Raw genomic sequence first — 26,257 nt, 5'->3', positions numbered from 1 at the left:
TCAAGGCTACTTACGATAAGCTTATCTTAAATCCTAATCACTCAAACCAGTGGCGTAGCCAGAAATTTGGTTTGGAGGGGGTTTTGATGAAAATCGCAAATTTTTTGAAAAAATGCTAAAATTTAATATGAGTTTGATAAATTATTGAAAACTCCAAAACATAAGTAGTCTAACAGATGTCATTCCAGTCTACAAACAAGAAGGATCAACATGGAACAGTTTTCAAACCTCTATAGATTATTTTCTTGTATAATATGTCAATGAAGTCAAAAATTGCGATCTTTTAAAGTAGGATAAATGATCTAAAAAATTTTCAACGTTCAACATCACCTAATATAATAATCCTTGACTTTGAAGGTTTGACAACTTCGGGAAGTTATTTATGTTCTTTTCCCCCTCCCCTATTACGTAACAAATTCCATGAAAAAATTTTTTTTCTTCGGTGAAAACATGTTACGTAACGATTTAGCTTACTCCCCCTCCCCCCTATGTCACAATATGTAACAACTTGTCGAACCCCCTCCCCCCTAAAAGCGTTACGTAATTTATGAATGGTCCCTAAGAGGCTATTCATATAGTTGATAATACAACAAAAATCCAATGCTCATAAAACTGATCCTGACCTGCTAGAGACAAAATTACATCAGCTTTCAACTAGTTTCTGAAATGTTATTCTTGTTGTTAACCATATTGAATTGTTGTCTAAACTCTACACAATCTAAAAAAATACATTTTCAGCAAATGTTGAAATGTATGTAAGTTTTCGGTAAACAAGCTTATGTTTTATATGCAATCAACCGATTCAAATTTAGATTCCCATTCGAAAAATTGTCTCTAATCCATATTTTGAACCATCTTTCCAAAAATGAGCTCATAATAATTCAGACAGTTATTTTATTTTACATTGAAGTAATTTGACAACTATGGGATTTTGGCTAAGAGATAAGTTACAAGATCCCCTTCCCACAATTTTCCAAAAGTTCTCATGACGCTTTAAACACAGTTCTCAATGTAGTGATCAGGTAATATTGTTCCAAAAATATTTTGTGGAATATTAAATTAAATTCGTCAGCATCATTTTTTTTTCAATCCAATTAATTTTGGTTTGGGGGGGGGGGGGGGGGTTTAACCCCCAACCCCCCCCCCCCCCCCCTGGCTACGCCACTGACTCAAACCAATAAATTGAAATATCCGAAAGCAAAAGGTTGTAATTCAATAATAATAATTTAGCACATATCAGTATACCCGCCAACTGACAGAGCCGAAGTCTTTAACCAGAGTTTTATTGATGGCGCTAGCGTTCTGTTTTAGGAGACGGTGACTGTCAGAAAGCACACGAGGGGTTTCATCAACTCCGTTACACTGTGCGCCAACAACGCGTTTAAAGGTAAACTACGGAGTATAACTAGATGGTAGTAACTTACCAGATAATCTACTATACCGGGTCCGCAGAACTCACTTTCCTCATCACGAAAATGTTCTTGGCTATGCACATTTTGCTCTCTCTCTCTGTTGAGTTCGGGCCTGTTTGCCGCAACACCCACTTTGGGTTCGGAACAAGTTATACGGTCACCGTCGAGTCGAGTAGCATATATTTCAGCTTCAGTACCCAAGATAATTCCCATCACCTCCATGGCTTGTAATATCGATGAAAATCCTTGTTTGAAGATACTGACTGCAAAATAAGTCACAACATTGACCACCTGCCTGCCAGAATTTGTGCAACCGGACTAAGTTACATTTTATTGGTTTTCATAAAAATGAGATTAAGGTTTGACTCGCTGCATTCCGTTGAGTTGTTGTTCGAAATGAATTTATGTCTTAATTATTGCTTCTCCTATATTGTATCAACAAGACATGACAGAAGGGTGGTTCCAGACACTTTGGTTCGAAAATGAAGGTTCCAGTCTAGCATGAAAGTCGGTGAAAATAAACTACTCTTATCGGTGTAGCAAATGTATTTATTTCCTTAAAATTTAAGTTAATGCAAATAATAAATAGTGAATATAATTTGTACTCCTGATCATCAACCCGTCTAATGCCAGTCATCGTTTCATGAAAAATAAGCACGCCCACAATTATCAATTACATCACAATTTACTCATCGACATTCTCCAGTATCCAGTTCAAGAAGTACCGCACATTGGTGTACACCCCCGGTTGGCTTTGCACCCCGCAACTTTTGACCCCGTAGGAAACCACACCGATCTGGTAGAAGCGGGAGGTTTGGTTGGAAATGTATTGCAGCGGTCCACCGGAATCACCGGCACAGTTGTCCACCTGATCAACACCACCGGCGCAAATCTGGCTCTGGTCCAGTTTAAGGGTTGCACTCAACGAGCGAACACTGGTGGCGCAATTGTCCAGCGTTACCGGTGGCACTCGGGCATAGCGCAGTACATCGAAAGCGGACCCATTCTCTGTCACACCCCAGCCGGTGACGATGAAGAATGGTGGATCGATCATCCGGTGCTCTGGGGTGCCGTTGGGCAGGCAAATAGGACGGATACCTTTAAGTTAAAATAAGAAAAAAACGGGTTGATTTAATAAAAGTTTACGTTTAAACTGTCTGGTATCGTACTGTGGGACCACTCAACTGGACGTTGCAACCGAAGTAGGGCGATGTCATTTTTCTTTCGTCGATCGCTGTGCATCGGGTGCCGAATCGGGGTATCCACTGTTATATCCTGCGGTGGAGGCGCACAGTCCCTTTCGTCGTCGATGATGTTACAGTCGATTGGTTGGTTGATATCATTTTCGCCCAACCGAACCGAGGTGCTGGAATAAGAAAATAAATCGATTGAAGAGAACTTAGTATGACTATATTTCCATCCCATTCCCAGTTGTGCTTCCGTAGACCGTCAGTGTAGGAGGGCTGGTGTCTGCATCAATCGTCTTGAACTTGATCGGCATCTGGCTTGAGAAGTGAAATGGGATTTTTTTTGTTATTTCGCTATGTCTTTAAGTGAGTCGAGTTGCATAGGAAATGAGAAACATTAGACCTGCACATAATAAAATTTCGCCCACGGCAATAAATCCATACAAACTCTGCTCTGGAAACTAGACACTGGAGGTTTCAAATTAACACATGATAGATGTTACTTACATTGAGGTGGTCGTTTTAATGCAATGAGCTGCTGTCAGTACGTATCTCCTGCTGATAAGAGTCCCGCCACAGACAAAGTTCCCGCTGACATCCCGCAACAGCACCATCCACGGGTATTCGAACACCATTGCAACCTGCCCTTTCGAGATCCGGTTGACCGCCTGAACACCGCATTCTTTATTGTTTATTGCCGTTGGACAGCAAACGCTGATTACCTATAGAAGAGAGAGAGAGAGACATCCGTTCTCAGATGTAAGCAAGTCTTCCATTTTCAAACAAATATTACCGTTGCTTTATCAACAACTTCTCGATTGCAGAAGTTACTTTTCGCTTTTCTTTGCAGCTCATCTGGCCAGGCTTTGAAAGCTTGAGCAGCATATGCTTTGAACAATGGACAGATTGTCACCGGTACGCAGAGTTCGTTGAAGGAACATGATTTCATCTCTGTAAAGACAACACAAATCGCTGTTACTTTGCGCACGTTTGTTTTAGAATACATCCACAACTTACGGGCACTGGCCAAATTTATAAATAAACTTATAATGATAGTTAATCTCATCGTAATGGACTGAAAGCTGCTTCGTCGATTAGCGGGAATTGGACCGCACTGGTGGCGCAATGTTCACCGCTGGTAACCTAAATTGACACTGAAAACAAGAAACTTTGTCTGAGCGGTTTAATCTTCTGCTTACGAAACTTGGGGGCAGAATCTAGCAGCTGACGTGGTTGCCATCGTCGTTCGGTGTTTCGTTATGTGTTGAAACACCTTGGAATGGGGGAATTTTGCGGTACTTTTGTTCCGCCGATGATTAGCTGTTGTACCGTGGTCGGGAGGGGGGAGCACTAAGCACAAATTTATCTCATTGCTAAGCCGGGGTAAGGCAAGGTGCTGTAAGTTGGGAGAAAGTGGAAGTTATGAGCACATAGGGAAGAACACACCGTGCTTCCTGGTAGCACAGCAGCTTGACCAAATACAAACATTTCTTATATTCTGAATATTTGTCTACAAGTTGTTAGAGGGTATAAAAGAGGATTGGCACAATCAATATGTTTATAGGACCTGATCTGATCGTTGAAATCATAATTTTATTTATAAATTAGACCTCAAAAAAATTAAATTTCTAAGAATAACAATGGTTTGAGTAGAGAAGCTCTAGAGTTATTCGGAAAAAATGCCTAATTTTAGTTTTATTGCATTGGAAGAAATATCCCCATAGAACATATTCAAACTCAATTGAAGTAGACTGCCAACGATATAAAAATTATCACCACATTTTGCAGAGATGATTATGATCAGCACCATTTTTCACAACCCGCAGTCGAATTCAGGAGATAAGAGGAAAAGATAGTGCGCAGGGTTAGAACGAAGCTTATGTTGCGAGGCGGACGCGAGCGGTAAATGGATTTCCCACATTGCGAACAAATAAGTGAAAAAACATCGCATACCGCTGCTAAATGATGAGTCAATCAACATTACCCGTCATAATCAACCCCAATTACTTAATTTTTATCGAAAGCCTTCTATTTAAAAAAAAATCTGTCGGGCTTTGTTTAGTAATTCTGTTAATTACATATCCACATAGATCTTTCATTGGGGCTAAAATCGGAAATGTAAACAAGCTGCGTTTTCGCTATTATGACATTATTCGACAAAAATACTACAAGATTGAGGTGAAAATTAGTTAAAATAATTTTTAGTTCGATTTATAATTAAAGAAAACAAAACGGCGAAACATGTATTTTCTTCGAGATTTCGACTTGGGCCCTTCTTCTCATATGAAATATAAAGGCTAAACTTACATTTTTAGACAGAACCGGGGCGTACGGTTATTATTCACAAAATTATTCTTTAAACGGCGGTTCTATTATATAAATGACTAGCTTATACCCATCGCGTGCTGCTGCGATTTTCAACGAAATAGGAGGAAAACACAATTTGTTCCATAGCGCCATCTGGCGGGCAGATAATCCCCAACCAATAGCACACAAACACGCTCCATAACAAATGCCTACTGTGTGTAAATTTTTACGTAAATCGGTTATGCTGTTTGGGAGTCTATAAATCATATACATACAAACTTTCACTTTTATATATATATATATATATATATATATATATATATATATATATATATATATATATATATATATATATATATATATATATATATATATATATATATATATATATATATATATATATATATATATATATATATATATATATATATATATATATATATATATATATCAACAATGATAAGCAATATCTACTATGATCATGTCTACTCGATAGTTGTTGCACATAAACATTCGAATATTTCGATATTTTCATGAAATTTGAAGAAAAGATGCACGCGCCCTTTCATTTACATTGGGTTTCTATACGCCCGTTTGCTGAGCCCTGTTAAAAAGTATACTGTCAAGCTCGCCCATTTACCCAGCCCTACCCAGCAAGACAGAGTCAGTTTAGCCCATTTACCGCGCCCTTCTGAAAATTATGTTCACGGTTTAGCCCTTTCGCAAATGGTGGTTGCTGAAGGGCGAAATCACGACTGGAATGCAAATTGGGCGTAAGCATTTTTTTAGTTTCTACCCACTAAAAGCACATATGAATTAAATTCTTTGTTATATTGTCATAAGGTTTAACCAAAGATGTTTCAGGAAAAATATTGTCATAAAGTAATTTATACCTACAATAAAAACTAGATTTAGAAAAGCATCGCCGAATATTAAAAATGATTTTTTTTTCCATTTGAGTACATTGCGACTTAGACCGTAATGAAAGATCTGTGTCGATATATGGATTTCTTCAAATCGTCTGGAGGATGTTAAATATTAAATACATGCACGGAAAAAAATTCGTTCACAAATTCATGAAAACAAGATCACGATTTCGTGAACTGAAGGATTTACGGAAACCCTGACGAAGTTCCTGAAATTATGAATAATAAACCTCGTATTCATGAAACTATTTGTGATCCAAAAAACTAGTTCGCGTGAAATATATATACATAGCGTTTGACTGTTTGTTGGGGTTACTGTTGTTGCTCCCTGGAAATGTTTAGTTTTTGTTGTGATCCTTTTTTTTTCAATTTGTTTATTTGATAAGGCACGTATGCGTTAGCTTAAAGGTGCCATTTTTTCATTGTTTTACATTTTGAATTTCTTAAAACTAGGGGGATACACATTTCAATATTATTTTGTTTTATATAATAAAACTAAAAAAAACTACAGCTAACTTATACATATAAAAGAGGGTATAATATAATATTCGTAAGATTTGGGGGACGGGTCATTTGTGTGTTCTTTGTATAGTAATTCACTTTATGATTTTTAGAAGGGAGATTGTAGAAAAAATAATTATTAACTAAGCGGAACATTTTACAAGCTTATTAACTAGAGATAACTAGAAAGAGTGGTTCAAGATTAAGGGGAATTAATTAGGGCTATTTTAAAGTAGTGGTACTGTTGCGCATTTCTTAACGAGATTAAATATTGTTCAACTAACACTAGAAGATAGGGGGGCACATAAGTTTTGGGAAGATATTCAAGGGGAGAAGGGGGTGAAGACATACATCTGTGTATTAGAGACATGGGAGAGAGGGTGGACAAGACTGAACGGGGGGGGGGGGGGGGGGTATATAAACTTCAGTTTCCGGCATCAGGAATCAACGGCCAGGATTACAGATTCGAACGGATGTATCAAGTATTGGGACGCCGGGCGGTTTTCCTCGAGCCGGCAGGGGTTCCTCCAGACGATTTCGTAGTACGGCTCAGATACGGATCGGGAACACACCGCGCTGCGCGTGTGATGTTGTACTGTAGATCTCGTGTTGTTGGTTCATTCGACAGATGTTTTGTCTCGTCTTGGAGTCGTATCAAACCATCGTTGGGGTACGGTAGGCGGAAGAGGGCACTTCTGGGAATGATAAGAGAAAAGATAGGGGCATTTAAATTTGGATATTGATGGTTTTGAGGAACGTGTATATAAGGGACATGTAGAGAATATCGCGGCTTGCTAGTACATCTCGAACCGGGACATTGGGTGATCTTCCTCGGGCCCGAAGGGAATCGAATAGTTGAGATCTGGCAGAACAGTACTCGGCACATGCCCAGACAACATGTTCGATTTCGTGATAACCGTTGCCACAAGCGCAGACACCGCTATCCACGAGCCCAATACGCCGGAGATGTGCGTCCAGCGTGTAGTGATTGGACATGAGCCGAGACATCACGCGAATGAAATCCCGACCCACATCCATCCCTCTGAACCAAGGTTTCGTCGATACCTTAGGGATTATCGAATGTAGCCACCTTCCCAGTTCACCATTGCTCCATGATGTTTGCCAACTTTCGAGGGTTCTCTGATGAGTAATACTGAAAAATTCGCTGAAGCTAATTGGTCTTTCATATATGTCACCTTGCAAAGCGCCCGCCTTAGCTAAAGAGTCCGCTTCTTCATTACCTGGAATGGAGCAATGCGAGGGAACCCAAACTAAGGTAATCTTGTACGATCTTGCAGACAAAGCACGCAGGCGCTCCCAGATTTTCCCCAGAAAATATGGAATGTGCTTTCTCGGTTTCATTGAACGGAGAGCCTCGATTGAGCTGAGGCTATCCGAGACAATAAAGTAATGATCGGTGGGCAAAGTATCAATGATCCCAAGGGTATACTGAATAGCAGCAAGTTCTGCGACGTAAACTGAAGCAGGATCATTGAGTTTGAATGAGGCGGTGAGGTTTTGATTGAATATACCGAAGCCAGTGGAGCCGTCGAGGCTTGACCCGTCGGTGTAAAACATCTTGTTGCAGTCGACTTCTCGAAATTTACTATGAAAGATGCTTGGGATCACTTGCGGGCGTATGTGATCCGGGATTCCACGAATCTCGTCTTTCATGGATGTGTCAAAGAAAACAGTTGAATCAGAAGCATGAAAGAGATTGACACGGTTGGGATAGTATGAAGAAGGATTGATATTTTGTGCCATGTAATCGAAGTACAAGGACATAAATCGGGTTTGAGAATTGAGCTCGATAAGCCTTTCGAAATTTGCAATTACTAACGGGTTCAAGATATCGCATCGGATGAGCAATCGATAGGAGAGTTCCCAAAATCGATTTTTCAGCGGAAGGACGCCCGCCAGCACTTCTAAACTCATCGTATGTGTCGAGTGCATACAACCCAAAGCAATACGCAAACAACAATATTGGATTCGCTCTAGTTTGATGAAATGTATGTTCGCAGCGGAGCGGAAACAGAAACTCCCGTACTCCATCACCGACAATATTGTTGTTTGGTACAGCCTGATCAGGTCTCCTGGGTGGGCACCCCACCATGTTCCGGTTATTGTACGGAGAAAGTTGATCCTTTGCTGGCACTTCTGTTTCAGATACCTAATGTGACATCCCCAGGTTCCTTTAGAGTCGAACCAGACCCCGAGATATTTGAAAGTTGAAACCTGAGCAATAGTTTGACCCATTAATTGAAGCTGTAGTTGCGCTGGTTCACGCTTCCTTGAAAATACGACTAGCTCAGTTTTCTCCGTGGAGAACTCGATACCTAGCTGGAGGGCCCAAGCAGACAAATTGTCCAGGGTATCTTGCAATGGTCCTTGCAGATCGACGGCTTTGGGACCTGTAATAGAGACCACACCGTCATCTGCAAGCTGCCTTAGCGTGCAGGAATTGACAAGACATTCGTCAATGTCATTCACGTAAAAGTTATAGAGAAGGGGGCTTAGACATGAGCCCTGGGGAAGACCCATGTAGCTAATTCGTGATGTCGATAAATCACCATGCGAAAAATGCATATGTTTTTCAGACAGCAAGTTTAGCAAAAAGTTGTTTAGAGTCGGTGAAAGACCATGCTGGTGCAGCTTCTCAGAAAGAATTTTGATAGAAACTGAATCAAAAGCCCCCTTTATATCTAGGAAAACTGATGCCATCTGCTCTTTGCTAGCATAAGCCATTTGAATTTCTGTTGAGAGCAACGCAAGACAATCGTTCGTCCCTTTGCCTTTGCGGAAACCAAATTGTGTATCTGACAGTAAGCCATTTGCTTCAACCCAATTATCGAGGCGAAACAAGATCATTTTCTCGAACAACTTTCGGATACAGGACAGCATTGCAATCGGTCGATACGAGTTGTGGTCGGAGGCTGGTTTTCCTGGTTTTTGAATGGCGATGACCTTCACTTGCCTCCAGTCATGAGGGACAATATTACCCTCAAGAAACTTATTAAATAAATTCAACAAGCGTCTCTTGGCAGAGTCTGGCAGATTCTTTAACAAGTTAAATTTGATTCTGTCTGGCCCTGGGGCTTTATTGTTACATGATAAGAGAGCAAGTGAGAACTCCACCATCGAAAACGGTGTTTCGTTCGCGTTATTGTGAGGGGACGCGGCGCGGTAGATCTTCTGTGCCGGGGCGGAATCCGGACAAACCTTCTTGGCAAAATCGAATATCCAACGGTTAGAATATTCCACGCTCTCATTGGTACTGTTTCGGTTTCGTAAGCGCCGGGCCGTACTCCAAAGAGTGCTCATCGATGTTTCTCTCGTTAGTCCGTCGACGAACCGGCGCCAGTAGCTACGTTTTTTGGCTTTTATCAAACTCTTCATGCGCGTTTCCGCCATCGCGTATTGTCGGTAGCTAGCTGGCAGCCCGTCGTCCCGGAAGGTCTTATACGCAGCGGCCTTCTCCGCGTACACGTCTGAGCACTCTTTGTCCCACCATGGATTGGGAGGACGCCCGCGTGAATTCGCGTCTGGTACGCGTTTAGTCTGAGCTTGAATCGCGGTATCGAGAATCAAGCCAGCCAGGAACCCGTACTCTTCCTCCGGAGGAAGCTCTTGTGTCGATTGTACTTTTTCGGATATCGCGGACGCGTAGCTCTTCCAATCAATATTTCGTGTGAGGTCATACGAAACATTGATTGTATTCGGTGGCCCTGAACCGTTAGCAATATTAATTACGATTGGCAGATGGTCGCTGCCGTGGGGATCAGAGACTACCTTCCACATGCAATCTAACCGCAGCGATGTCGAGCAGAGGGACAGATCTAAGGCGCTCGGTCGCGCTGGAGGGACAGGAATCCGTGTCATTTCACCCGTATTCAAAATAGTCATATTGAAGTTGTCGCAAAGCTCATGGAGTAGGGTAGATCGATTATCGTCATGAAGACAACCCCATGCCGTGCCGTGGGAGTTAAAGTCACCTAAAACTAGCCTCGGTGCGGGGAGGAGTTCCGCAATATCGCAAAGCCGTCGGTGGCTAACTGAGGCTCTAGGGGGGATGTAGGTGGAAGCAATGCAAAGTTCTTTGCCTTTAATTCTGGTTTGGCAAGCGACAACTTCAATGTCTGGTGTCGAGGGGAGGTCGATCCGATTGAAAGAATAGCACTTTTTGATCCCCAAAAGTACTCCTCCGTAAGAGTCTTCTCGATCCAAGCGAATAATATTAAAATCGTGGAAGTGAAGGGGTTATTTCTGAAGTGAGCCATGTCTCGCATAGGGCAAATGCATCGCATTTCAAATTATTTAGTAAGATTTTAAACGAAACGATTTTCGGGATAATGCTTCTGCAATTCCACTGTAGAACAGTGATTAAATCCTTGACCTCGTTCGATGAATTAGCCATCGAAGGATACAATCGCTGAAAGGAGGGGCCATTTCGCAGTGAACTGCATCAAGAATGTTTTTACTGCGGGGAGAAAGCTTATCAAGATACTTTTAAGGGGGTCAGAAATGTTTAACGCTGTAAGAATACGGTCCACAATGTCAGAGAAATTTATTAAGCCAGCACTGTTTTCTTTCTCTGGCTGAGATATGGGAACACTTGGGGTTTTTGATGTTCCTGGAAGTGCTGGGAACTCCTTTTCTGAGCTCAGGTTACTGAGACCGGGAGCGACTTGCTTCGGTTTTGCACCAGTACTTCCTTGAGTAGTTATTTTAGGGGGACCATGAAGAGACACCTTCTGGCCTTTACGACGAAGCTTGGAAGAGGAAATGTTCTTCCTTTTTCTACTACTTCTAGGCACAGCAGAAGATGTTCCCTCCTGGGGTTCATCACAGTCGCCTTCGTCAGTAGACAAGTTGGTAAAGATGTTCGTAGAGACAGGTGGCGTAGCTATCTTAAGCATTTCTGCAAAAGATCGCTTAGAGCGTCCCTGAAGGGAACGCTTAAGATTTTCCTCGCGCTGTTTGTACGCGGGACATGAAGGGAGATCATGTGGGTTTCCCCCACAGTAGAGGCACTTTTCGACATCTCTACCACAGGAATCATCCGCATGATTCCCACCGCATTTCCCACAGCGGGCTTTATTGCTACAATGGGAGGCTGTGTGTCCCAATTGTTTGCAATTAGTACAGTTCATGACCCGCGGCACAAAGAGGCGAACAGGTAGACGAACCTTGTCAAAAAGGAGGTAATTAGGCAGGGCAGAGCCGGCGAAGGTCACCCGATAAGAGTCTGAGATGACGTATGTTTTCTTCCCGTCAGCTGCGACTGATGCTGAATGCAAACGTTTGCATTCCAGTATCTTCACTGGCTTAAGCATGGGGTCTTTGAAACAGCCAGTCCCATATTTTAGCAGGTCCTCGCAATTCAGACTCGAATCGGAAACGACCCCACTGACTTCAACCCTGCTAGCTGGAATATACACCCTGTACTCCCTCGTAAAGGGCTCGTATCCAGCAATATCGTTTGCCTGAGTTGAACTGTTAACCACCACCCGAAGCTTATCAGGCCGAATTTTCGATATTTCTGTCACGGCCGAATACCGATCCGTCAGAACTCGAGAAATCTGCAACAGATTCAAACACTTTTTTTCTTTGGTCCGAAAGAAGATCACAAATGGCCCGGTGGCCGAGCTCGGATATACCTTGAGCCGGGGAGCCGATTTTATTTCGACGTCCATCTCACCTTGAGATGAACCGCCGTCAGGGGAAGTCATTTTTGCACGGGCCTATTGCCCAGTGCACGTTATTAAGACAACCAAGAAGGGGAAACGAAAACTAATACTTAGCTTGTGTATGTAACGGTATCCAGACGGCTTACTAGAAGAACACTGTTTCACTTCACTGACCGGCTAACGGTACTCAGAAACAGAAACACAAAAGAAGGGAAAAAATACTGAAACCTCAGCTAGGCGCAGAGTGTGTAAATAACCTTGAACGCGGATTAACACTATTTGTCGCTATAGAGTGTACGGACCGATGACAAAAGACTTCTATCTCGACTGAGTGCTTGATAACGAATGAAAAACTTTGTTGTGATCCTTGTTCACAATCTGTGAATACACAGCCAACAGTTAAACGATGTTCATGATTGCAGGAGCTTTTTCGCGATCTTCATGATTTCTCATCAAGCTAATGTGATATTTCATTCATGAGTTTGCTGTCGGATTTTTCTGTCATAGTAGCGTGATTTATGTTCATGATTTCAGGATACTAGTGACGATTTTTGCGTGAGTAATGTGATATATAAATATAATCACGATTTCAGGATCTTTATCACGATTTTCATAATTTCTATTCAGGTTATCTTGATATTTTGGTCACGAGTAACTAGAGAGATTTATTTTCTTGATTTTAGAATCATAGTCGCGATTTTCGATATTTATTTGCACGTTATCATGATATTTTATTCTAGAGCTTACTTTCGAATTTGACACATGGAGTGATGTGACTGATGTTCATTGCATCAGCAGTTTTATTATGATATTCGTAATTCATCTTCGCCTTATCGTGATATGTTATTTGTTGGTTATTATCGATTTTTGTGCTCGGAGTATCGCAATAATATAATCAGGAACATAAATGTGTGCATAACAGCCTAATGCCTTGTTCCATGAACTATATCACGAACACTATGTATGGCTCTATAATGTATTTTTAGTGCTCAGCGCAGTTTTCTTTTTCTGTCGAGACATCACACTGAACCTTATCAAATGAATAACGATGTTCTAGGTCCTAATAATTTTCTTATATCTACTGATCGTGCCTGCAACCAGCTAGCATCTGGACATATATGACATTTCATGGAATAGTGCACGGAACAAAAATGGATCTACAAATAATACTCTAGATTTTGTGAAATAGTTGCCGTGAAAATTTCATGACCACACTCAAAACGAAATTTTGAGAGCGAAAATGCATCTGTTTTTTCGCTCTCGCACTGTGAGCGAAAAGCTCCCAAACGATGCGTTAGTGTTCAAACAACCTCGTACTTGTGAAATACAATATCGTATCCCATAGCTACGCGCTGTTAGCTCATGCAGTGCAGAGATAACTTGAATAAACCATCGTCTCCCGTTTGTGATCGCTGCTGCAATGATGAGAAGTTTATACAGCTCATTCGAATGGCTACTCATTATGTGTCGTTATTGCCTAAGGTGTAAAGTAGGTGTTTTAGCGAGTAGATGTTTGTCGGTTCCAGTCCTGATGCTACCCGTTAATCTTTCTTTCTAGTAAGGCTTAGTTCCCAACACATACATACAAACGAAATACAGTAAAGACCCGTTTTTATCAGCCCCTTGGTGAATTTTAGGCTGATAAAACCGGAATACTGATAAAATCGGAACATATATGTTTCTTTCTTTTAAATAAACCGAATCTCTCAACATATTCTTCTTTAGTCCCTCGATATAGCCTCATAACCTTTCCTGATTATTTTGCTTAAACTTCCCTGTGCAAAGTTAAAAAAATGAAAAAAAAATTGCTATTGAATTTTTAGTTGATCTGACTTCAGTTTCCGGAGTTATGGGAGTTATGGGATTAAGAGTGCGACCACACAATTTTTTTGCCTTTCTCATATAGAAAGGATATGCAATCACTCTAAAAATCGTCAACCTAAACCCGGCCCGGTGGGCCGTGTGTCATATCTCATTCGACTCAGTTTGTCGCGATCGGAAAATGTCTGTATGTGTGTATGTGTGTATCTATGTGTGTATGTATTTTCTAATCTCACTCACTTTTCTCAGAGTTGGCTGAACCAAATCGCTCAAACTTGGTTTCAAATGAACGGTATAACGCTCCCATGTTTATGTTTATTACCTTCACCAACAGGCCCCTTGGCCCCAATGGTGGTTGCTTAAACTAATTACATTTTAAAAATGACAACATTTTCGCTTTTATCGCATTCCGTGTCCGGTTGAAGTCAAAGGCCGTCGCCACACCGTTAAAAATTCGTTGGAGTCCGGTAACAGCGCTCTGGCAATATGTCGGAGCAAAAGGCAAAAAACTGGAAGCGAAGAATACATCAGCGCTTGAAGTGTTCGGAACAGATGTATACTTGCCATTTGCGGCAGGTTGGAAGACCCTTTCACCCATCCTATACACAGGACCGGGACGACTGATGATCGCTGGCTGCAAGTGCTCGACTGTGGCGGGGGGATCGAGGGCTTCCATAGTGCCAACAGCGGTGCGTCCCAGTATGCGTTGGAACCCGATGGCTTTTGTTACACCGGAGATAGAACATATGTATTTCTTCCTGTAATATCTTTATGTCTTGCTCGTTCCTTATTTCTAAGAAGAGCTTCGTGTTATCGGCATAGATAGGAACTTTTACTTTTTTGAGAATAAATGAAATGTCGTTCACGAATAAAATGAACAAAAGAGAGCTTAGATTGAGCCTTGAGGAACTTCTGATGTGACTTGAATAGGATTCAAGTTCTTCCCATTGGTTTCCTGTGCAATCAATGAGTAGTTGACGAATTCTAATAAATTTATATTGGTTAAATATCCTTTGAAGAACCCATGCTGCATGTTAGTAATTCTGTTGTTGATAGAACGGTTTTTCGTTAACGATTGCTCCAAAGAGTTTCGGCATACAAGATGTAATGGCAATTCCACGGTAGTTACATATGTCAGACTTTTTGCCACTTTTTTGAATTGATCTTTTGGTCCATAAATTGGGAAAAATACTTTTCCAAAAATTGTGTAAAATTCCAGATTCAACCGACATGTTAAAAAGCCAAAACAGAGGGACTATGAGTTCCAACGCTAAGTTCATCATAAATACGGGCGGAATCCTGTCAGGTCCAGAACTTTTGGAATCATCTAATTTGTTTAGAGTAGTGAAAAAGATGGAAGCCGATTTCTTAAATCATAGTATAAAACGTTTATATAGTGTATTAAATGTGACAACATTGGAGTGCTATAGCTTGCATTTGAAATTGGCTAAAGAACACCCAATGAGTTTTTGTTTGTTCCTAACAAAAGTGAAAGTTTCAGAAAAGTGTGAATCGGAAAGAAAGAGAAAACTTTTGGACAAGAAGTTCGACAATTTAAGACCAAAATCCTACATTGACCGACCCAAACCGACAGTACACATTTTAAATGACTTTGTGGTAAATCGTTCATCTCAGAGCTTTGCCGAAGAACAATCGACTTTGTTAAATCATGGACTTAACTATGCAATAGCATCAAGACCAAATTTTGAACAAGTAATCATTAACCTAGAGACAGGTATCAATAATTGCAACCTTCATTTTTCAACAATTAATGACGCTAGATCCACGACAGCGGAAATAATTAAAGAAAATACTCCACAAAAATGTCAAACAAAAGAAATAACAAATATAAAAGAATTGAGAGAAAAGCCAGTTTTTTATTTAAAGGCTGACAAGGGAAATAAAGTTGTAATAATGGACAAAGAACAATATGACGCTGACATGACCCAAAAAATTATATCTGGCCCGTACAGGGCACAGAGAACGAACCCCCTCCCGGACATGATTAAACGTGTTGAAAAAACTCTTAAAGACTGTAAACCCCTCTTGGGTGAGAATCTCACTCGTTTCAAAGTTTCAAATCCCATCTTACCCCGAATAAAAGGACTCCCAAAAATTCACAAACCCGGAAATGAAATCAGGAAAATTATTTCATCAATAGGTGCCCCAATCCAAAAAATTGCAAAATGGCTAGTGCAAGAATTTCAAAATATGCCAAAAAAGTTTTCCAGCCTGTCCATCACCAATACACAAGAATTCACTCTCAAACTTCAAAACTCAGGTGAAATCAAAGACGATGAGATTATGGTCTCCTTTGACGTAATCACACTATTCCCAAGTGTCCCTGTAAAAGATTCAATTAACCTACTAGAGGATTGGTTATTACAACAAAATAACAACAGTCTATGGAAAAGCAAAGTAAGAACTTATATCCAACTTACTCGCCTTTGCATGGAAGAAAATTATTTCACATTCCGGGGTGTCTTCTATAAACAAACCACGGGTGCTCCGATGGGTAACCCACTCTCTCCATTTCTTTGTGAACTTTTTATGGCAAACTTAGAAGAATGTTTAAAAGAAAAAGGTGAGCTACCAGAATGCTGCTGGCGATACGTTGACGATATCTTCTGTATTATCAAACGTAAAAATTTATCCCGGTTGTTGGAAACCATTAACAATATCCATAAAAATATCAATTTTACATATGAAGAAGAGAAAGATAACAATTTGCCCTTCTTGGATATGCTTGTAAAAAGAGAGGGGGAGTCCTTGACATTCGAAATATATAGGAAACCTACAAATACTGAGAGAATTATACCAAATGCTTCCAACCATTCATATCAGCATAAAATGGCCGCTTTTCACTACATGGTCCATAGAATGCTTACTATACCATTAGGGGAAGAAGCAAAAACTAAAGAAACTGAATTCATTTTCGAAACAGGTAAGCTCAACGGGTATCCAGAAGTCGACGAACTCATCAGTTTCCCATGGCTCAAGAAGTACTAACTCATGTTGTACTTGAGGGACCCTCAAAGTGTCGCGTTGGTAATCGAGGATGCTTTGCTTTTCTTTGATGTGACACAAACTCGAGGAGCAGGTGTTTCAGTTCGATAACAGTTCTTTCGTTAATTGGGAAAGTAATGCTAAAATGCAGTCGGATTTTCCTCATTTATAGGTAATCACGTGTTTGCCAGGGAGTGTGTTGATTTGTACTGATTGTTCGTTTTGGCACATGATAGTCGATTAGGTAGTTAAGAATATTAGAAAACTTCATCGCTGCTTCGTTCACGTCGTCATTGTTAAGATTTTCGTCCCAGTTTATATCCAACAGCGTGCTAACGATGCTGTCGTAGTTAGCGTTTTTAAAATCGTAGACGGGCGGTCACAGCGGTAGACATCGAATGTTGAACCAAACACCTGGCGATTAAGGCAATGACGTCATAACAGTAGCCCGTGGTCGCGATTAAATGACAGTCCGTTGATGAATTTAAGCCACCAACATTCTGGTAGTAAACCTCGATGCTATTGGACGACGGATCAGGTTCAGCAGAGAGCGAAGACATATTGCCATTTTGAGCTTGTTGGAAGTTCATTTCTTCAATCCCACGAACAGTATTGGAATGGCTTACGGTCGCTTGATCGTTGTAGCTAAAAACTGCGGGTCCTGGTATGGAAACGAAACGGATTGCGAGAAAGGGCTACTGGTCTTATACGCATGGTTTTCGCTAGCGTTCATACCTGATTAGAAGTCACGAACTATCCCCTTCTCGGGATCACTATTTAACACTTTAATTTTATCGTGTAGTTTACTCGACGTCTCAAATGCGAAAGATACTTATACTTTCCTTCGACCCAGTAGCTTAACCTCTTTTCCTCTTGTCTTTCTTTAGATTTTTACTTTTTTAAATCGCGATAATAATCTCTTTTGGTAGTAGCATCAGAGTAGTGTGCAGTGTGTCGTGTTTGTTATTTAACATATTTTGTTCTGGTAATCTCTAATTTTAATCTGTGTTGTATCTATTATTTATTCATTATTTTTAATCTAGGCTAAGCTCTTTTTAACATATTTGTCTGCTCAATATATTTTATCAAAAAAAATTATTAATTTATTTCCTTGAATTTTAAGTACACAAATACAGATATTAATAAAAACGGTCAATTTAAATATGGTTACCATGAGAGGTGTGCCTCAACGGTAACAACGCTACGAAAACAGGATCATGAGTTTTATAATTACATTCAATTACCTTTCAGTAACGCCTAAATAATGCTTTCATTAGTGGAGATAATTGTTTTTGTATTTTGTATCAACCACGGTTCCCACCATGCTATTACCAAATCGATTTACTGTACGTGAGTTAGTTTACAACTTCATAAACATTATTTATAAACCCAACGGTTGATGATTTTAGATATAGATTTAGGAACATTATTTAGAGTCGACTATAAGACGTGAACTGATTCATGATTTATTATTATTTTCTCGTGAACCATTTCACGAGACTCGTTATTACAATTCATGCATTCTTTCAATCTGGTGAAGGAGGTAATGATTCCTAATATATTAGTCACGATTCAATATCCATGCTCATGAATAGTTCACAAAAACATGAAATAATTTTCATGCATTCGTGAATAATTGTATGTCCTAGTGTAATAGTCACGACTGGCCAATGGTCATACGTTCTCGTGAAATGGCTCATAAATTCAGAAAATATTATTCATATATACGGGAACTGATTCATGTTTCCTAGCGTATTACTCACGACCAAGGATGCAAAATTCCTACCTTTTCTACGGCTGTAATTTTTCTGCCTACATTCTCATTTCTTATTTGACGCTACTGTCGTTCGCTATTGCAGGACGCCCAGCGCTGTACGGCAGTCTGTAAGCAAAGCAGTAACATGACAAAGAAATACTGCCCCCAGTACAGCCACCAGACGCGGGCGGTACAGCTTCTCTTTCCTTATTTTACACTTTTTAATATTTTTAATCTATTCAATATTTTCAATCACAAACGACGGCAATAAATGCGCTTCGTTTACACCACGACCGGCATCATCGCTTTCGTGTGCGGGCCTCTCCCTTTGACTACGCAAAGAAAAGTGTACAAAGCGAGAGAACAAACTTTACTACGCCACACTCTCACCGAGCAGTCGGAGTACAGCAGCAAAACAAAAATGTATTCTATTGCTCTACGGGAAAATGTACTCGGTTTGGCTACCGTTCTGCCAAGAGCTGTAGTGATGCGTCACTGTAGCGGGCTGTACGACTTGTGCAAATGTAAATATACCGAAAAAAAATGTAGTTTACCAGTACCTATGGCATCCCTGCTCACGACTACTATTTCACGACTATTGGTGCTCGTGAAATAGTTTACAAAATCTTATTATTTGAAAAGAGGATTGTTCCTGACCCTGCGTGCTAGTGAAATATTTCACAAAATTTTAAAATATTTTTCATGCGTTCGTGAACTAGTTCATGCCTTTTAGTACGCGGTTTATGATCCATCTTGAGTATTTGTGACATTTCATGCAAACCTACACATGGCACTGAAATTTTTACGTAAACTATTTTACAAAATTTCGGTTTTTCCATTAACTATCATATAGTTATAACCAACTGCTAGCGTCTAGTAATAGGTGCGATCAGCAGACAAAAGAAAACGTAAGACCTCAAACATCGTTATTCATTTGAAAAGGTTGTCATGATTTCCGGACAGAAATCGAAACCTACCAAAACAAATTATAGAGTGATAGCTTTTTAAAACACAAATAATTTCATGAAAATGAGGTTTATTATCCATAATTTCAGCAACTTGATCACGATTTTCGTAAATCGTTCTGTTTAAGAAATGGTGATATATTTTTATCCGCTAGATACCAATGCCCGAGTATTATCGTCTGGTGTCCAGTTTTAGCTCATTACCCAACGTTCTTCAGTAGGTGATAGAGATAATGAAGCTGTCGATTTCTGGTCCCTTCCCAGTGAACAGAGGTATGACGGGGGGCGAATTCGCCGTTCGAAGTAAACCAATAATTCAATTTTTTTGGCTTCTAACGTAAGTTCCATTGCCTTATTTAAGACTTTTTGGTGGTATTCATCGAAGAAATCAGATCGAAATGATGATGATGATGTAGTGAACCCTCCATCAGTGCAAGGGCTACGCCAGTGGCTGCAGTTGCTACCAAGCCGTATGAAGGTCCAAAAAGAGTTGGATCCATAGGCAGAAGTTCTTATGCGCACTCCACAGGGGTAAAGAATCTCTTTCCAACAATATAATTCAGACGTTTGAATAGCATCAATACTCGTTAAAGCACTGCCTGATGACGAAGAAGTCAAATCGAAATGGTAAGTTAAGCTAAAGCAATTATGTGAAAATCCCCCCAAAGGCAGGATTCGAACCTAAAACCCTTGGGACTCCGGCCCAATGCACAAACTCTTGCGCTATCCGTGGGATATGATCCCAGAAAGAACATCCCAAGTAACAATTGAGGTTTTATAGCACGCTACAAGTGCAATCTAGGTTTTATGAGTGGCTACAAAACTACCATAAAACTTAAATTGTTACTAGGGTATGATGATCGCATTGGCAACAGTGATCGTACCCTGCCTCTAAAGCGGGATCACACACAACCGCAGCTGCCACCCAACACATATTCTCCTTTTAATTTGGTGTTTTGTTCATGAATTTGTGATCGGATTTTCCCCGTGTACACAACCCAATAAGTGCATGGTTCAATCAACTAATCAAAGTTTTTCAGATAAAAAGTAACCACTACCGCCAGGGTATCAGGAATCAGAATATATTGGCTCAAATGGCACGTTCCCCGTACATAGTTGGGGATTTGTGCCTTGCCGTGTGTTTTCTTCATTTCCTGAGTGGAAGGAAAGGACAAGGAGGTGTGGGGAAGTAGAATTGGAAGGGTGGGAAAAATAACAGCACAAAACAAAAATAAACAAGAGGTAAGTTAAACTCACAAGTAGTTCTCACTTGCCTGCGAATAAACCTAAAGCTCTTTAACACATTGGATAAGACCAAACATGGTTTCGTCTATATAAGGACGGCTGAAGACTCGAAACCGCAATTGCGCTACCGCTGGACAGTTGCATATCAGATGATATGAGGTTCCGTAGTCGGATTCACAAAGATCACATGAAAAAGACTCAGCGCGCTGAATAGTTGCCATGTGATAATTGAGTTTGCAGTGGCCGGTTAAAGCCCTGGTCAGCATGCCGCAGTGAAGCTTCGAAAAATGTAAGAGATTTTTCGAAACCACTGGGCATGGTTGTTCTAGAAACGCCTTTGTTTGGCGACACGTTTGTAGATTTATTTATTGGAGAAATTGCGGTGCTCGGACGAAGCCCAGGACCGCATTTTTTCCCTTATCCAACTTGTCGAAATTGGCAGCACGAGCTCAGGACCAACGAAGTCAATCGCTGAACCTGCCCTGGCCAATTCGTCAGCCCATTCATTTCCAGTAATACCTCAATGTCCGGGCACCCAGACAAGGTAGATAGTGTTGACAATGCTTAGTTCTTCGATTTGGGTTCGGCACACGATCACTAGCTTGGACCGGGATTTGTCTGAGCTAAGGGCCTTGATTGCAGCCTGACTATCGGAGCAGAAGTTTATAACTCTGCCGGACAAACTCAGTTGAAGGGCCGATTGCACCCCGCACATAATCGCAAAGATTTCTGCTTAGAATACAGTACAGTATCTACCTAGTGAGTGAGATTGTTCCAATCTCATTTCACGACAGTAGACACCAGCACCAGCACGTCCTTCCATCAGAGAACCGTCGGTGTAACAAACCACTTGCGTTTGTTGTTGTCTTTCCATATTGCCAGACAACCACTCCTCTCGAGAGGGAATCTTCACATTTCCTGTAAGGAAAACTACAAGTGAGTGTAATATCGCTGGGAGCAAGAATATCTTCACCCCATGTAACCATTTGTGACCACAATCGTGTATGACTGGTAGCAAGATCAACATGATTATTGTTCCAAAGCCCAGTAACCTGCAGTCTGTATGCACATGATAGTGCTTCTTGTTTTAAGTGTACGTGTAATGGTTTGATATTTAGAAGTGCCTCAAGAGCAGCAGTCGGAGTCGTGGTGAAAGCACCAGTCAACGCCATGAGCGCCATTCTTTGCAGATGGTTTAGCTTTGACTGGACTGTCACCACCTCTCCCCTCTGCCACCACACAAGGCATCCGTATGACAGTATTGGACGTACAATTGTCGTGTAAATCCAATAGATGTATTTAGGTTTGAGACCCCAGGTCTTTCCAAAAGTTCGTCTGCACTGCCCGAAGGCCATGCACGCTTTCTTGACTCTGAACTCAATGTGAGCAGACCAATTCAGTTTGGAATCCAATATGACTCCAACGTATTTGACTTGATCTGCACACAGTAGCTCAGAATCAAAGAACTGCAAGGGACGAATCTCGGTTGTTATTCGCTTCTTCGTGAAAAGAACCATTGAAGTTTTGCTTGGGTTAACTGATAGTTTAACTTGTCGACACCACTGTTCGACAGCTCTTAATGCCTGTTGCATTAAGTCAAAGATTGTCCCGATGCAAAATCCAGTATTTAGTATTTGGTAATCGTCAGCAAACCCGTAGGTTGAAAATCCAAGCCCATTGAGTTTCTTCAACAAGCCGTCAGCTACTAAGTTCCATAACAAAGGTGACAGAACGCCGCCCTGAGGACAACCGCAAATACTCAACTTCCGTATCTCAGCCTGTCGCAGTGACGAGTAAAGTATGCGGTTACTAAGCATTGCGTTTATCCAACCTGAGATACATGCAGGTATCCCATGACCGCGCGTCGCTTCCAGAATAGACTGGAAGGACACATTGTCAAAAGCACCCTCAATATCTAGGAATACACCCAAGCTAGATTGCTTGAGCGAGAAGGCTTTCTCAATGTTGTAAACAACATCGTGAAGCAAAGTGATCGTGGATTTCCCACACTGATATGCATGTTGCATTTTGTGCAGTGGATATTCAACTAAACTAACGTTCCTGATGTGATGATCGATTATCCGTTCCAAAGCTTTCAGAAGAAAAGAACTTAAGCTGATAGGCCTAAAACTCTTGGCTTCTTCATAGCTTGAGCGCCCCTCTTTGGGAATAAATCTAACAGTTATTTCTCGCCATGCTTTCGGGATATACCCGGTAGCAAGACTGGAAAGCAAAATCTTTTTCAAGACATGTTTAAGAATATTAAATCCCTTTTGCAGTAGCACGGGAAGTATTCCATCTTTTCCGGGTGATTTGTATGGAGCAAAGCTGTCAACTGCCCACTTGACCGATTCAGTGGAAACCAATGTGCGTGCTAACGCCCACGAGTCCGAATCACCAGAATGAGATCTGTGAACATTCAACTCCGGATCGATACAACCTGGAAAGTGTGTGTCGAAGAGACAGGAATCATGAATTTGTGATCGGATTTTCCCCGTGTACACAACCCAATAAGTGCATGGTTCAATCAACTAATCAAAGTTTTTCAGATAAAAAGTAACCACTACCGCCAGGGTAAGGATATCTGCTAAAATTCCATATTCATTGCCGCTGGATTTATCGTTTTGCTGAACGAATACCGACAGGTACAATACAAGACAAGGACTAGTATAACGAAGTAAGATCAGATTCCATCATCATTCATATAAAATTCAAATCAATAATTCTAAAGAATGATAACTAACTAACAATATGTTAAAATAAATGGCACGTGTACATATTTTTCAGAGCACATTCCATAAATCATATCGGCAGCGATTGATACATAGTATTATTAAAATGTCAGTTTCGAATTTAGTACAATGCATTGCTCTATGAGGAACAACACAAATTAAAACCGGCTGATTCCAGTAGGAACGGCGTTCAACTTTTCTAGCTGACGCCTACAATGTCTGCAGTCAAGTGGAGAATAGTAGTAAGCAAAATAATGGCAATACTTTCCGATATGGACTATAGCCCTCTAATACGACAAATTTCGCTGTTGTTTCTTAACATCTTCATCATACGGGGCAAGCCCAATGATCTAGCTGACACTGGAATCTTCATGGCGAACCTTGGCACACCCCTGTACCTATAGTATGTCAATATATGTATAGGGAAGGACCGTCAACAGCGAGACAGTAGATCGTCGCTGTTGTGCTATCTTATGACAAACGCCATGTTGGGGTAAGCTGAGTTAGATATGCCACATCACTTGTCTAAAAAATCTCTACAAAGTGGCGTTTTCAGAATTTTGATATTCTGCTTGATTACTGAGATATAGCGAGAAACTACTGAGAAATTTTTAATTTTTTTGCTTCAAATGACTGTGTCTGGGGATTAACTCAAGGTATCTTGATATAAAGTAAAATGTCTTCAATTTCAAATGTCTTCTGGGCTGAAAATATAACAAATTAAGAGAAATCAGCAAAACAAAAGTTTGTTTACAAATATTATTAGTCCTATTCTAATGTTGATATGGAAATAATAAAAAATATTATACACGAACCTTAACCCATATAGGCCACATATTGTTTGGATGATACCCTGAATAGGTCGTTAGGCTGTTGAATCATACGATGTTTATTAGGGACCTCACCGATTGTTTATAGACCAAGTGTAACCAAAGATATGACTAAAAGTTAATAATTGATGATTTTTTTCTATGGAAAATTTTCAATGCACGATTATGACACGCCATACAAATTTTGTTATTTCTCATCTATACAAAAAGCTATGACACGTATGAGTGCGACTTTCGTTTACATTTATAGTAAAAACTCGAAACATAGTCAACCGATCTTCATAATATTTGAGAGATTAATACAGAATAGACAGAAGCATCAATTGTCTTTTTTGAATTATTTATACCATTTATATGTTTCAAGATATTCAATTTCAAACTATGAAAATCGTTTTTCTCGAAATGTGCTAAATGGCGTTTGTCATAAGATAGCACAACAGCGACGAGATGTAACTCGGGTTCTAAAAAGCTGATAGAAACAGCAGACGATGGATAGATTCCGTTTCATCCATGGGGAAGTACCAACGATCTGCATTCCATAATGTGTCAGATTGGTTTAAATTATTTACAGATAAATCATTTCTGGACCAACAGTAGTACACCGAAATTTATTTCCATCAATTTACTTCCAACGATTACTATTATTCAGTAGATTTTGTCGTTATCTTCAAACGTATTTAGTGATAATTTTATTAAAAAATATGCAGTAGGGTACAGCGAAATAAGCATGTCGATCTGGGATGGGACTGGTGGAGGTTTTCTTTTTATTTTTTGCTGTTTATTATATCTTTCGTACTACATAGCCAGTGGCGGATCAAAGGGGAGGGTCCTGGGGGTGTGGACCTTCCGTAATCAAAATTTCGGACCCCTCCCGAAATATTTTGCTGGATGTGCTCCTGTACATAGCCTATCATTCTGTCTCACATAATTTAATCGAACTGGCTGCATTTGACAGTTCCAACTGATATTGGATTCTTCCGGGACGTCAATGCATACGTTGTGAAATACAATAGTCTAATATTATGTATGATGGTTATTTATTTTAAAAAATAATGTCTCACTGTTAATAACGTTGTAGCTCAGTATTCCTGCGTAAGATATTTTATTGAACTATAGAGAAACTTTCCAACATATAGATTCTGCAAATTAGCCCACCACCAAACTTAATGAATTTTCAATAATCACTAATAATCTAAAAAACGCGAAACAAAAAGTGTTTCACTGAAGACTATCTTCCCCTATACTGTAAATACGATGCAATAAAATCAGTGCACCAACAGGAAACATGTTTAAAGAAAATGAACTCACAACGTTATCTCAAGCGGGAATTCCAAACGATAACCGAACGACAATTTATCACTCGCGGAACACAGACTTTTCCGTCCCTAGTCGATATCGCAAAGTACACTGACGTCCAGTGGCAATCATGTACTAAATTAGTAGTATTATCCGAACTTCTCTTCATATTCTCCTCCACTGCCGTGGATCCACCGAAGAGTATTTTTTTGACTATTTTGATCCCTCCCCCGTCGACACCAGTCCCCACGCTGGCTTTGTGTCGGTTGAGCCGCTTCCGCATGCAACAACAAAGCTCTCGCGAAATCCGATTCTACTTATCGCAATCCAATACACGGGCAAAGTGTTCACTACATACCTATAGTGTCGTCTTGGAGACAATCATCGACAGCATCATCGCGCACCGTGAATATCAACAAAGGAAACAGGTAAAACGAGTTTGACAACAAAATATCGTTTCACGTGCGACCGTGACACCCTGTTAGGAGTGCTCGAAAAACAAATATTTACATAATGACAATAGTTGAGCACGGATGATCAAAATTGATCGGAGTTGGGATGGAATTGCGATGCAGATGACAACCCG

General features: G+C 40.4%; 1 protein-coding gene across 3 annotated transcripts; it reads right to left on the bottom strand.

Moving 5' to 3' along the window:
- Nucleotides 1-1,951: 1,951 nt before the first annotated feature.
- LOC131679188 (CLIP domain-containing serine protease HP8-like) lies at nt 1,952-25,833 on the bottom strand. 3 transcript variants are annotated; one of them, XM_058959839.1, is made up of 6 exons: nt 25,684-25,833; nt 3,617-3,995; nt 3,393-3,550; nt 3,107-3,321; nt 2,582-2,778; nt 1,952-2,510 (listed from the first exon to the last, which is right to left on the bottom strand). In XM_058959839.1, exons 2-6 carry the CDS (start codon nt 3,663-3,665, stop codon nt 2,098-2,100), a joined length of 1,032 nt encoding a protein of 343 aa, XP_058815822.1. In that variant the 5' UTR covers nt 3,666-3,995; nt 25,684-25,833; the 3' UTR covers nt 1,952-2,097. The 3 variants fall into 3 exon arrangements, with proteins under 3 accessions (XP_058815822.1, XP_058815821.1, XP_058815823.1); XM_058959838.1 differs by having other exon boundaries at nt 3,617-3,753; XM_058959840.1 differs by lacking the exon at nt 3,617-3,995.
- Between the last annotated feature and the right edge of the window lie 424 nt (nt 25,834-26,257).

The sequence above is a fragment of the Topomyia yanbarensis genome, chromosome 2 (genome assembly GCF_030247195.1).
Source record: "Topomyia yanbarensis strain Yona2022 chromosome 2, ASM3024719v1, whole genome shotgun sequence".
In the NCBI taxonomy this organism is placed as follows: domain Eukaryota; kingdom Metazoa; phylum Arthropoda; class Insecta; order Diptera; family Culicidae; genus Topomyia; species Topomyia yanbarensis.
The sequence above is the reverse complement of the archived record's forward strand: the minus strand, read 5'-3'. Positions and strand labels throughout refer to the sequence as shown.

What these genes read in the sequence shown, in the direction of transcription:
- LOC131679188 (XM_058959839.1), bottom strand. Translation starts at nt 3,665, where the DNA reads ATGAGATTAACTATCATTATAAGTTTATTTATAAATTTGGCCAGTGCC. An exon ending in TATAAATTTGGCCAGTGCCC is followed by an intron (nt 3,551 to 3,616) that starts GTAAGTTGTGGA and finishes TTGTCTTTACAG; the next exon opens with AGATGAAATCATGTTCCTTC. An exon ending in ATTAAAACGACCACCTCAAT is followed by an intron (nt 2,779 to 3,106) that starts GTAAGTAACATC and finishes TTCTTATTCCAG; the next exon opens with CACCTCGGTTCGGTTGGGCG.